The sequence below is a fragment of the Sarcophilus harrisii genome, chromosome 5 (assembly GCF_902635505.1).
Source record: "Sarcophilus harrisii chromosome 5, mSarHar1.11, whole genome shotgun sequence".
In the NCBI taxonomy this organism is placed as follows: domain Eukaryota; kingdom Metazoa; phylum Chordata; class Mammalia; order Dasyuromorphia; family Dasyuridae; genus Sarcophilus; species Sarcophilus harrisii.
This window is the reverse complement of record NC_045430.1, coordinates 220,209,510-220,222,879: the sequence shown is the minus strand read 5'-3', so window position 1 is coordinate 220,222,879 and position 13,370 is coordinate 220,209,510. Positions and strand designations below refer to the sequence as shown.

General features: G+C 33.8%; 1 protein-coding gene across 20 annotated transcripts in view; it reads left to right on the top strand.

The window, feature by feature from the left end:
• CREM (cAMP responsive element modulator) overlaps positions 1-13,370 on the top strand; it is a 74,580-nt gene that overhangs the window by 24,736 nt on the left and 36,474 nt on the right. For 9 of the 20 annotated variants that reach the window (XM_031939661.1, XM_031939664.1, XM_031939670.1 and 6 more), the window contains one exon: positions 11,232-11,378. The exons of 5 other annotated variants lie outside the window; for them this stretch is intronic. In XM_031939661.1, the coding sequence (XP_031795521.1) occupies positions 11,232-11,378 (147 nt within the window). Of the gene's footprint in view, positions 1-7,092; positions 7,348-10,896; positions 11,058-11,231; positions 11,379-13,370 lie in introns of those variants that run through there. 6 more of the 20 variants (XM_031939665.1, XM_031939675.1, XM_031939669.1 and 3 more) reach the window with 6 other exon arrangements.

The following is a 13,370-nucleotide window of genomic DNA, read 5'->3' as shown; positions in this document are numbered from 1 at the left end:
TTTTTCTGAGGTGAATACTGAATTATGTCTCAGTTTCTTAATCAGAAATTGGATGAGATAGGGAAATAAGATGAAATTAAATTGTCTTTTTTGTTGTTGTCATTGAATTAGTTGGTCTATCCTTTTCTTCAGTAACAAAAAAAAAAGGCTAAACTTTTAAGGACTAATACACATTCCTATGAAGGGTAATAATGAGATAAAAATTAATGGGATAGAGTTGGGAGCTTTTTTTTTTTTAAACATTCTAGTTTTTCCTAAGAATACTAGAGTAATTATTTTGATATTAGTTGTCAATAATTTCATTGAAAGATTTATTTGGATTTATTTATTGGTGTTAATTGTTAAAACTAGAAACTTTAAAACTGTTTTTTCTAAAATAAATTTTATTGGTGTCAATTTTCTGCAGTATCTCTCCTCTGAGAGCTGTCCCACATAACAAACAATATATTTTTAAGACAAAAAAAGCAAAAAAACCCACAATCAGTTAATGAAATGAAAACATTCAAAAGTATGTACAACATTCTTGTGTGTGTGTGTGTGTGTGTGTGTGTTGGAACTTTCCATTTATATTGTTGTCATTATGTAGCTTATGTATTTCATTGTGAATCAGTTTAGTAGCTTATTTCTCATGGTCATATTTATCATATCTTTAGAGCACTTTGGAAAAAAGGAAAAGGAATACATATTTATGTAGAGCCTCCAATGTGCTAAGTGCTTTTTATAAATATTCTCTCACATAAACTGATAAGTGTAGTGAGTAGAAAAACCAAGAGAATGTCAGATACAGCAACAAGATTATGTGAAGAACAACTCTGATGGATACGGCTCTTTTCAACAATGAGATGATTCAGGCCAATTCCAATAGACTTGTAATGGAGAGATCCATCTGCACCCAGAGAGAGCACTGGGAACTGAAGGTGGATCACAACATTAGTACTTTCACCTTAGTTGTTATTATTGGTTGCTTTTTATTTTTTCTCATTTTTATCTGATCTTTCTTGTACAGCACAATAATTGTGGAAATATGTATAGCAGAAATGTACATGTTTAATATATATTGGATTATTTGCTGTCTAGGGGAGCAGGTGGGGGGAAGGGAAGGAGAAAAATTTGGAACACAAAGTTTTGCAAGGGTGAATGTTGAAAACTATCTTTGTATGTATTTTGAAAATAAAAAGCTATTAAAATATATTAACTTATTTGAGCCTCATAACAACCTTACAAGGTATAGGTGCTGTGATTATCCTCATTTTTCAGTTAAGGAAATTAAGGCAGACAGATTGAGTGATCTGCTTAGAGTTATACAAATAGTAAGTATCTTGAGTCTAGGTTTGAACTTACCCTTTCTGGATTTAGGGTTAGCACTCCACTAATAGCCAAGTTGCCACAGTGATATTTCATGATCACAATTTGTTTATCCATTTCTGTAAAGGGCTGAAACTCTGAGTTGATGCACTGGAATCAGACAACTGAGCACGTAAGGCTAATTGCCTATTGGACAATACTCTATTAGCATATCCTTGCAAAATGGCCCTCCTAATATTCTGTGCTGGCTCTGTCTTTTGGTGTATACAGAGAATTGTAGAAGGATTTAGGGGGTGGAGTAAGATAAGCCAGAGTCACTTTGGCGAGGAAAAGGGAGGTCGTGGAGATCCTGTGACCATTCAGTTCACTTCTACCCCTAAAGACCAAGGATTTTTGCTTATCCTGACTCCATCTGATTGTAAGGCATCCAGGGTGCTAACTCAGTCTTCACACATTTCCTAGTTGATTTGTATCTACTTTGTTTTCATTTCTTTTCTATAACAAAATTGATAACTGCTCCAAAAATTTTGGTATATGCAATATCTTATCTTTGGTTTCCTTGTAGTATAAGTCCAGTAATGAAATCTACAGATTAAAGAATATGGACATTTTAATAATTTTATTTGCATAATATCAAATTGTTTTTCAAAATAGTTGCACCACTCCACCAAAAATATCAGTGTGCTTAATATCCCACAAACCCCTCCAACATTGATTATTGCTGCTTTTTGTCATCTTTGCCAATTTGCAGAAGGTGAGATTGAAACTGCCGGGTTGTATTGATTTGCCTTTTTTTTGGTTTGTTTGTTTGTTTGTTTTGTTTTTGATGAGGCTTTCCCAGGGTCACTCTGCTAGGAAGTGTTGAGTATCTGAGGTCACATTTGAACTTAGTTCTCCTGACTATAAGGCTAGTGTTTTACCCACTGCACCATCTAGCTTGCCAACATTTATTTTATTTTTAGTGATGTGGAGCATTTCTTCTTGTGATAAATTAAAATTGCAGTTCTTTTGAGAATCTTTTTCATATCTGTTGACTATTTGTCTATTGTAGAATGGCCATTAGTCTTATATATTCACTTCCAATCTCTTATCAGAGAAGTTTGATTCAGGATTTTTTTCCATTTGACTGCTTTTCTTCCTTTCCTGGGCATACTAATTTTGTTCAGAAACCTTTTCTGTTTCATGCAAAGTAATCTATTTTGTCTTTTGTAATTGTCTTATGCTTTTTAAAAATTAGGAATATATGTCCTCAGAGTTGAAAGAAATATATGATCCGCTTTTCTCCTAATTTTTTAATAGTATGGTCTTTAATATTGAGGTCACACTTACTTAGAAGGTAGTATGAATTATGGTGTAGGGTAGAACTGGGTTCTAACATTTTGGGGGAGAGTGAAGAATGAAGTAGAGTAAAGTAGAAGGAATAACAAATATACATGTTTTTCAAATATGTATTGGAACTGCTGACAGAGATTAACATAGAATGAAGGTTTGAAAAATCAAATCTAGAAGGATTCTGGGACATCTTTTAAAAAGTCGATAGGATGATAGAATTTGAATAATTTTACTCAGGTCCAGAGTGATTAAGGACTTGTTCAGAGTTATACACTTACTAAGTGACAAAGCTGGTTTTTAAACTCCAGATTTTGAGGGGTTTTTTGGATCACTCTGTGATGTTTTTCTGTTCTTAATATAAATTTTCATTTTATGGTCAGCTAAGTTTTGCATATGAACATTTAGAAAAAAATGTTGAATCCAATTGATAAGACCATGGATAACTTCTCTTTAAGGCTATTTGTGGGATTTTTTTGTTTGTTTTTAATACTGCATATAATCGATATTAGATAATAGATGAAGAAATTAAAGGGATCAGGGCCATTTAGTTTACTGGTTGCTCTGTAACAGGTGAATTAGTTTAGTATTGATGAGGTTTAGGCTTTGGGGTTCCCTTTTGTCAAGGAACCAAATGGAGAGGTTTAGATTTAGGGAACCAAATGAAATTAGGGTTCCTGATGGTCAGGGAGTTAAATGATATGGTCTAATGGCAGGTTTGGGGTTCAGGGAACCAAATGGAGAGATTTGACTCCCCCTACACCCCCTTGGGATTCGGCACAAGGATAGGGAGTTTTGGGGAACCTCCTTCTAGCAGCACAGAAAGTCTTTGTAAAGGAATTTACAAATCTGAAAAGACTAGACTGATAGAGGTTTATTATTGGCATTGGGAACACAACCTTTACTATGCAAGAATAGAAAGGTTGAATTCCTCAGTGGAGGAGTTCTGGCAGAGAGGCATAAAGTCTTCTTAGGGAAATAGGTGAGGATAAAGAGGGTAGCACCGGAAGAGAATATTATTCCAGTGGGCAGAGTGCCCGTGGCATAGCATGACATAGCCTAGCATGGCATTGCATGGCATGTCAGGACCTCTCTGCAAAGAAATGGGTTTTTAATTGCCATTTTTATAAGGAAATCTTTGCCTACATTCCAAGCCCGCTCCATGGGGTGCTGGGCTAGTGAGTGGAGTTCCAAGTTGGCTGTTTTTAATCTACAAACTGGATTTCAGTTTGAGTTGAATTTGAAAAGAATGGAATGAGTCTCTTTAATTCAATAGGATTAGTATCTCCAGCTCTGAACTCAACCAGCCCCACCTAAATTACAGAATGAAGCTGCTTGTCCTTGGGTAGGGTCCTCACAGTGGCAGGATTCAAGGAGAATTTGTCCTTCCAGGAGTTTTAGCATTTCGGGGTCCCTTCTTCAGTCACTAAGATTTTCCTTTCTGTAGCCATTTTTAACCAGGCCATCTCCCTAATTTTGCATGTGTAATGTTGATTTATCATTAGAAATAACCACTTTTGTTTTTTTTCTTTTTCAACTCCAGACTCTGATGAAGTGATCCTTCTCCTTGCCAAAGCAAGCTTATTCTCTACACGTTTTGTTTTTTTTAAGCTTCCCTTCTTTCTAATCTTCAGTTTCTTATCAAGTGGTTCCTTTCCTGCTGCCTATAAACACTCCCAACTTTCTCCCATCCTGAAAAATCTGTTAGCAGAATCCACTACTATGATTCTTTCTCAAACTACTTAAAAATCTGTACTCATTGCCTTTGATTCCTCTTTTCCCTCACTTCTTGACAATTCGAATTCTGCCTTTTAGGCTTACCACTTAACTGAAACCAGACTATAAATAGACTGGTGATGATTAGATCTAATAATCTAAAGGCCTTTTCTCAATCCCAGCTCTTTTTGATCTCTTTCAGCAATTGAATTTGTTGACTGCTGCTTTCTTCTGGGTACTTTTCTTCTTGTTGGTTTTTCTTGAGACTTGTTTTTTTTTTTTTTTCCCTCCTACCATGTGACTATTCCATCTATCTGTCTCCTTTGCTGATTTGTTGTCTGTATAATAATTACCTTGGAGTATACCTCAAGACTTGCTCCTAAGTCTTTTTCTTCTTCCATATTTTATCACTTAGTAACCGCATCAGCAACTCACATGGATTTATCCTTACTAATCTGTTGATTCCCATATCTATAAGCAACAATGCTCCTTCTAGCAACCTCTGTTTATCTTGAACTACTTGCATTGGATATTTCAAACTTAGCATAATAGAGGCAGAGCTTATATCTTTGCCCCCAAAACTGCCTTCTGAACTTTATTATTTCTGTTAGGCACTTACTCTTTTTTGCTTTCATATATTTGATCACTTACTCAGTTTTACAGATTCTTATAGTATCTCTCACAACATTCTCTCTACTCACACATACACTATCTTACATGTACTATCTGAACCTTAGTTTAGATCTCTCATCACTTCCCTGCTTCAGTTATTGCAAAGGTTTTCTTATTGGTCTTATCATCTTGCTATTCCAGCCCATCCTGTACACTGCTTTCAAAGTAATTTTCCTTAAACACAGATCTAATCCTTTAACTTCCCTATTGAAAAAAGATCCACTGGCTTCCTACTACCTTGCAGATGAAATATAAAATATTTGGCTTTTAAGGTCCTACAGCAATTTCACTGCCCATCCTTGCAGCCTGAATGGGCATTATTCCCACTTCCAAACAAATTGGCCTTCTTTGTGTCTCATACTTGACATTTCACCTCCTACCTCTGTGCCTTTGTTTTGGCTATTTCCCCAAATCTAACAAGGTGTTACTTCTTCCTTAGCTTGATATATATTAAGAATTCCTCTGTTTCTGGAAGATATAGCTCTTTATGTTTAACTACTTTGTATTTATTCACTTCATGATTATACTGCATGTATTTTTTATACATTCTTGATTTTCTCATTAAAATGTAAATTCTAATGTACATTTGAGTGAGGGTTGTAGCATCCTTTGTATTTTTATCTCAATGATTTAGCATGGTATCTAGTATTTTATAAGTAGGTATTTTGATCAGTACTTGTTAATTGGTTAAAATCCTAAGTTTTCTTTAAGACTTGACTCAGACTTAACCTTTAAGAGAATTAACCTTCTATTCCTTGCTGGTGATTTTCTACAAAATTACTTGACTCTGTTAAATGTACATACATACGTACGTATGTGTGTCTAGGCACACATATGTATGGATATGTGTAGATGTATTTATATATGTGTACCTTTTTTCCTCTGAATGTATTATAAGTACTTTGAAAGAATGGACTTAGGGCCAACATGTATTGTATCCTATCCCTATTTCCTAGCACAATGCCTAGAACATAGAACATACTTAATAAATACTTCTTGGTGGGTTTTTTGTTTTATTATGTCATCATAGATAAATCTTGTAAAAAATTAACAGATGATATCTTTAGAGACATAAGTTTTTTCCTCCATTCCCTTCTATTCCTTCACATGCCCATTCCTATAATCATGTTCAGACTACCAAAGTATTTCTTAAAACTCTTACTGTAACCATAAAGCAAATGATTGTTTCTGCTGCTATTTTATGTATTTTTTTAAATCTTAAGGGTTGAGTTTTTTTTCAAAGTTGTAATTATACCATTTTACTTGTATAAATTAAGAAGAGTGATTTTTTGAGCATTACTCTTATTTAACCAGTTTTAAATAGGCATTTAAGTTTTTTTTGTTTTCCTTTGTAATTTTATCATCACACAAATATAAAAATTAGGTTAAAATATTTTAAAATTAATATTCTAAATTACATAATTTCTGAACTCATTGGAACTTCCTCATCCTCCCATCTTACTCTTCCTCAATAGCAACTGTTTCTGAGAATAGGGAGGAAAACGTCTTCAAAACAGCCTAGTCTATTTTGCAATTTATATTTCTGTGCTAGTAGTGAATAACAACAAAACAACCATTTTTATGGGAGCAGAGTGAAGATACTGGCTAAAATAAGGATTACTTCAGTGTTTCCTTCCTCTTGACTTTTTTTTTGGGTGGGGGGGGGGGAGGTACGTGCTACAAAAGCACAAATGATATATCCCTTTCCAAATTTTTAATATGGAGGAAATGAAATATTTTTGAATATGTATTGCTTCTGCTTGTAATAATTTTGTTTTTAGTCATCCTCAAAATTGAGGAATATTATTGTTACCTGTTTTTAATACTGGAATTGTGAAAGCTTTTTAAATTACAAGTTCAACCCTGTTAATGTAATTTCATTATTTCTACTTGAAATTAAATTGGAGTCTATAGTTATTTGATTCCTTGGTAATAGGGTTAATACAAGAATTTAGTTGACAGTAGTGCTGACACATTTTTTACTTTATCAGCTCCCTTAAAGTACAGGCCTCTGTGACATTTGAAGGTACATTGTGACATCACAAATCCATCTTCAGGGAACCTAGCAACAGATTGGATGTAGTCTATTAGGTCTAAATCAAGTGCTGTGTTACAACATTGTGAGGTTTCTCCCAGTTATAAGTGTCATTAATAGGATTTTTTAAATTGCAAAGCCAAGTAAGGCTGTAAATCGCATCATCTAATTTATCTCTTCAGATTAACTGTCTATAGTGGGGTTTTCAGTGGATGTGGTGGCATCAGCATAATCTATGTTTCAGGCATCACACACAGGAGGACTGCTCTTTAGGGGATCTAGAAAAAAAGGTAAACTACAAACCCATTATGGGTTAAACAGATCACTTTATACATCTTTTGGGCAACATTTTTATTGTAAATAAAGGCATACAAATTAACAAGGTTTTTATTTGTGAATATAATTTATGTTTTAAGTGACTAAAAAATCTGCATTTAATTTTCATTTTAATGTGACTATCTGGAGAGCGGTGAATATACATGAATGTATCAAGCTATTCAATACTAAGATTTTTTTTGCTTATAAAAATCTTGGAGTGCACATTTGATATTTGAATCTCTTCCCCTTATTTATGCATATTCTTTGGATTCAGACACAATAATCTATTTTTATTAAGATGTCACTTGCCTCAATTCCAAAGCATGGAATTCCAGTTCAGTTTTTCATTTGTCAAAAGCTGCTTATTTTTTATTTTGATAACTTAGCTTTTAACATTTTTCCAAGTTCCTGAAATAGAAGCATTTGAAAGAAGTGTCATTTTTCTTTCTGCATTTTAGTGGGAGTTTCAGAGAAGACTTATCAGAGAAAACTATTTCTTAAGAGTAGAATCTCTGGTATTAATGCAGGATCTTTAGTGCTTTTAAATGTGCTTTTAAAATAGCTTTTTGCTACTATTACTCTTTTTAGAAAAAGAGTCCTTTAAGAATAGATTTCCCAGAGTGCTTCTTTGAGATAAAGATCTGCTTTCTACCCTAATCTATCTTCTGAATCACAGTTCTATAATAGTCCCTCTATTGGATTTTTCACTTGGATATTCCACTGTCACTTAATTCAGTTTCTAAAATTGAATTAATAATTCTTTCTTACTCTCCCCTCCCCACTCCTTTTTTTTTTTTATGATTGCCCAATTTTCCCCATCTAATCATTTTCATTATTGCTAACCATTGTAGTTTAGTCTCCCTCATACCCTGGATCATTGCAGTAATCCCTTATTTGGGCTTTCTGCCCCAAGTCTTGTTAGTTTCCAGTTCATTTTATATTCCAGTAACAGATGATGGTGGTTGTTCATTTGTGTCAAACTCTTTTTGACTCTGTGGGCCATGGCACTCCAATACTATCTGGAATTTGCTTGGCAAGCATAATGGAGTGGTTTGCCATTTCCTTCTCCAGTGATTTAAGGCAAATAGAAGTTAAGTGAATTGCCCATAGCTTACACAGCTAGTTAAGGCTTTGAGATTGGATTTGAACTGATAGTAGGACCAGCACTAACCATTGAGCAACCTAGCTGTCCCTGATAGCAGATTAATCTTCTTAAATATTTGGTTTTTTAAAAATTATGTCATTCTTTTGTTCAGAAACTTTCCATGCTTTCCCAATGACTATAAGATAAAGATACAAAACATAAATACTTTATTTAGCTTGACATTAAACATTCATCATAGTCTGGTCCAGATCTTCTTTGTGTCATTATAATTTCTAAAACAAAAAGTCTGTTTAAATTGGGTTAGTGTCCTCAGTGTCCTATGAACATGCTTGCTATGTGAATTCCCACATTAGTGCCCTAATTCATTCTTATTTCTCTGTATAGACTTTTTTCGCTCTACCACTTTTACTTATTCTTTAGGGTCCAAATCAAGGCCAAATTATAAAGTTTTCTTTGATCATTCTAACCCTGTGCTTTGAACCCTACTATCTGGACTACACTATCTTGCTCTTAATGTCTTCTTCCAAGCACCCCTGCTAAAATGTAATATCTCTTGGGTAAAGTGCCATTCTTTTTTTCTATATTACAGTATAGTACAATGCTGACCCTCGTGCCAGGGGGCTGGGTAAAAAGTTTGTGGGATTGGTAGGGAAATTTGCTTTTTGCAGGAAATCTATGATAAATATCAATTGTTAAATTTTACTTTTATTTTTGCTTTTATTCATTTATTACCATAACTGTGATTTCATCTTGAAGGGGGAGCTTTTGGTGAGAAACTTTTTCCAATATAGATTAGTACCTTCTCTGCCATTTATATATCTACTAACTGATGTGTGGTCCACATTTACTGTTAATATAATTAATGATAGTATGATATTTCATATACACAGAACATTTTTATTCATTCATTACCATAACTATGATTTCATCTGTGAAGGGGGAGTTTTTGGTGAGAAACTTCTTCCAATATATAGATTAGTACCTTCTCTGCAATTTATGGTCTTAGATCAGGATGGGAGAACATTTGGATATTTATAACATCATTCATGGGCCAAACAAAATTAACAACTTATAGAACTCAAAACAATGGGAGGTTGTTGTACCTAGTTTTGGCTCATCATTGCTTGCAGTTGCTTTACAAATGATTTTGCAGGTCTTATGTGACTCTTGGACTGGGCATTCCTCACCTGTCTTAGAACACCAAAAGGGTCATGCAGCGTGTTCATCAGAAGCAGAACTTGATCTCAGACTTTCTGATTTGACTTAGCATCCATCCATTGATAAGACCCCATTCTTTACTTGATTATATTCAGAAAAGAAATTTTTTTTAAAATTTTAATCAAGTTGGATATGTTTATCTACAGATTGATGTGTGATCCACATTTATTGTCAGTATGATTAATAATCCACATTTATTGTCAGTATGATTAATGATGATGTAATATTTCATATACACAGAATATATTCACATTTGTCCATTTATTTTGTTATAACAGTCCAGTGAGGTAGAAAGATGACTCCGTTTACCTATCCTCTTAATGCCTAATGTCACACAGTACGTGTGATATCAGAAATTTGAATATATTCAGTGTTAGATTCAGTTGTCCTTTTCCTGATATTAGTCTTCTCCTTTATCAGTCTTGAGAAGTGTTGGAAATTACAGATGTCTGAGGAATAAGATCACAAAGTTTCTTTCAGGAGTGATTGTGACTCTGGATTCAGTGCTAGCTAGGCCCCTGGTTTTCTATAATGTCTTGAAGGCTATATAGGACTTGATCATTATGGTTCTTTGAGAATTGCATGTCGAAGAGGCAAATGCTAAGTTATTCAGTAGCAGGGCAAGAGAGGCGGCATAGCTTGTTTTTTGGGTATGTCTATCATCAAGGTGAGAGCAGCCTAGAAGTCAAAGGTTACCTTTTTATGGAAGGAATCTTTGTGTGTAAGAGAGTTGATTATTTTAAATTTCCTTTGGCAATAATATACTTTAACTGATGGAAATTTTTGTTGAGACGACCTTGGCAGGTAGTGAAGAAAGAGGCAGTTTTTCTTCTCAGCATGATCTGAGCTTATATATAGCATTTGAATTAAATGCGACAGGAAGGGGGGAGGGTCCTCTTGTTCCTTGGTTAAAGACCCTCCTTAAGGAAGGTAGGGTTCTTGGTATTGTTTTTGGTGTGCATTAATTTGTCATTTTAATATATAGATGTGGCAGTACTGAAGCTACAGGGCATTATGCTGTGATCAGAAGTACATTAGAATGTCATCAACTTGAGATTTTAAGTAAGATTTATTAGAACAAAACAGATTTCTAAACTTAATTTTGGCTTAGCTTCCTCACTCTTAAAATATTAAAGGTAAAAGGTGAGAATGAGAGTTTAACCACAGCATTGATCTTTCCTAAAGGAGGTTTGGTCTCTGTAGTGGTAAGGTGGTTTAACTGCCTTAGAATCCTTTGCTGGAAACATTCTCACCCATCTAAGAATGGGAACTGAAAGTGTGAGGGTCATGGATTTTTTTTTTTTTTTAATATCTATAGTATCAGAACAATTGTTCTAGGAAAATAATAATCTCCTAATGGTAAATATAGCAGTTGGTTTGTCTTTCTTTGTTAGCTAAAAAAAAAAAAGAAGAAGAAGAAGAAATAAAAAAAAATTGGTCTTAGTGATGAATAATGCCCAATTTTTGGTCATTGATACTGTTGTTTTGTTTTTATTGTGACATTTTTATAATACTGAATGATCATTTTTGCAGGTTTCTGTAGCTGGATCAGGCACCGGAAGAGGCTCTCCAGCTGTAACTCTAGTGCAATTGCCTTCAGGTCAAACTGTACATGTCCAGGGAGTGATTCAGACACCACAGCCATCGGTTATCCAGTCACCACAAATACAAACTGTTCAGGTTAGCTTTCTTTCTGGATGACTTAGAACTTTCTTAGGCTTCAAGAAAAACATTACCTAAGTTGTTATTGTCTTTGTAGAGCTGTTCTGATTTGGTCTCTTCTTAGATGTTATAGAGGAGTTTCTGTGATATTTATGAAATGTCATGCTTTGGATAGTTTAGGGTACTGATTTAGGAATTGGGATCTGTTCTTAGGGCTTAATTTGCAAAATAATGCCAAATGAGGCAGCTAAGTGGAACAGTGGTGAGGAAGACTTGAGTTCAAGTGCAGCCTCATATACTAGCTGTCTGAACACTGGCCAAGTCAGTGAATCTCTGCCTCAGTTTCCTCATCCATAAAAATGAGTATAATAACACTGGTTAAAAACTCAGGGTTGTTGTAAGGATCAAATTAGATGATATTTGTAAAGCACTTGTAAACCTTAAAGCGTTACAGAGATGGTAGTAGTTATTAAATGAATTGGCTAACTTTGAGAATCCCACATGAAATACATTTGGTAAATATATTGGGATGATGATGTTATGATGATGGTGGTTTTTAGGAGAGTCATATTGTTCCATGGAGATAGTTGATTTTGCAGTTATCATTTATGCTCTTCAGAAGTGCTAGCTCAGTTTACTTTGAAGCTATGCATTCTTGTTTTGCTCTCTTTAAACACTTGAATTTCTTTATAATCTTAGCTATACTCATGATACTTTCTAGAAAACATTTACTCAAGTAGATCTTAAATTGATAACTTCTTGTGGCTAAAACTTCATATTCTTTGTGATGTAAATTCCATAAAGGACTAGGACTGCATATTCAAATATATTTATGTTCAGTTTACTCATTTTCTTTCATTCCTTTTGGGGAATAAGTTTTTCTTCAATACTGGCATTGACTGTAAGAAGGAAACATGACTTGAAATTTTTCATTCACATTCCTAAAAAAGTTTTTTTTTAATGTATATCTGTTTTTTACATTATTTTTATTTCCAGACATATCCTTCATCCTCTATCTAATGAGTCATCTCTTCAGCAGCTTAATATTTTAAATTGTAGATAATGACCTTTAATATTTTAAAGTTACACTTTGTGATTGTGCATTTTTCCTTATTCTGTTCAAATTGCTCAGAAGAATTTGGCCCAAATCTATGGTCTCTATTTTAGTAGATGATTAGCAGAAGTTCTAAAACTTTCTTGACTCCTTAATCTAAACTTTTCATCAGAAAAGATTTATGTTTTTAAATTTTTAACTTAAAAGGCATGTCATTCTTTATCCCTAATTTTTATATGACTAAAAGACATAAAACCTTGATGTTGGCCATTTAGTTATATTGAGCAAATTAATGCATTTTCTTTGTATGAAAGTAAATGTGTAGAGCTTTTTAAAGAAAATAATTCCATTTTAGGATTTCATCAGAGTAAGGCATTATCCAATGTGGAAGCTACCTTACTAATAGAGCTCAGCAGCTCCCCTGTAATGAGTAATATGTGGGCCATTCAGAGGTTAAAGACTTGACTAGGGTCACAAAAGTAACATAAATCAGATAAAGGCCTTGAACTCACTTCTTTCAGAGTCCAAGGCCAGCCTTTGCCTCATAGTCATACTGCCTTAAAATTTTTGCTAGAGAGATCGAGAAATTTTTCTGTTTGTGTGTGTGTTCAGATCTTATAATAGTTTTTTTCCCGAAAAGTTAGTTACTTTATACCTTTTGTTTTTTGTTTTTATATTTTAATCATTTTTGGAAATGAACTTTCTCATCTCTAAAAGGAACAATTTAAAAACAACAACAACATAGTAATAGCATCTAAGAGTAGGTGCCTTGTTTCCCATCTCTTTACCGATAGGAAGGGTGTATTTTTAATTATTTGTTCTTGAGGATACTGTAATTTTAGTCACTAAAAGTTGAGCCTTGTTTTAATAGTGTTTTTCATTTGAATTATGTGTTTTGTTATCATTTCTATTTAATTTCACTCTATCAATTTATATGGAACTTCCTAAATTTCTCT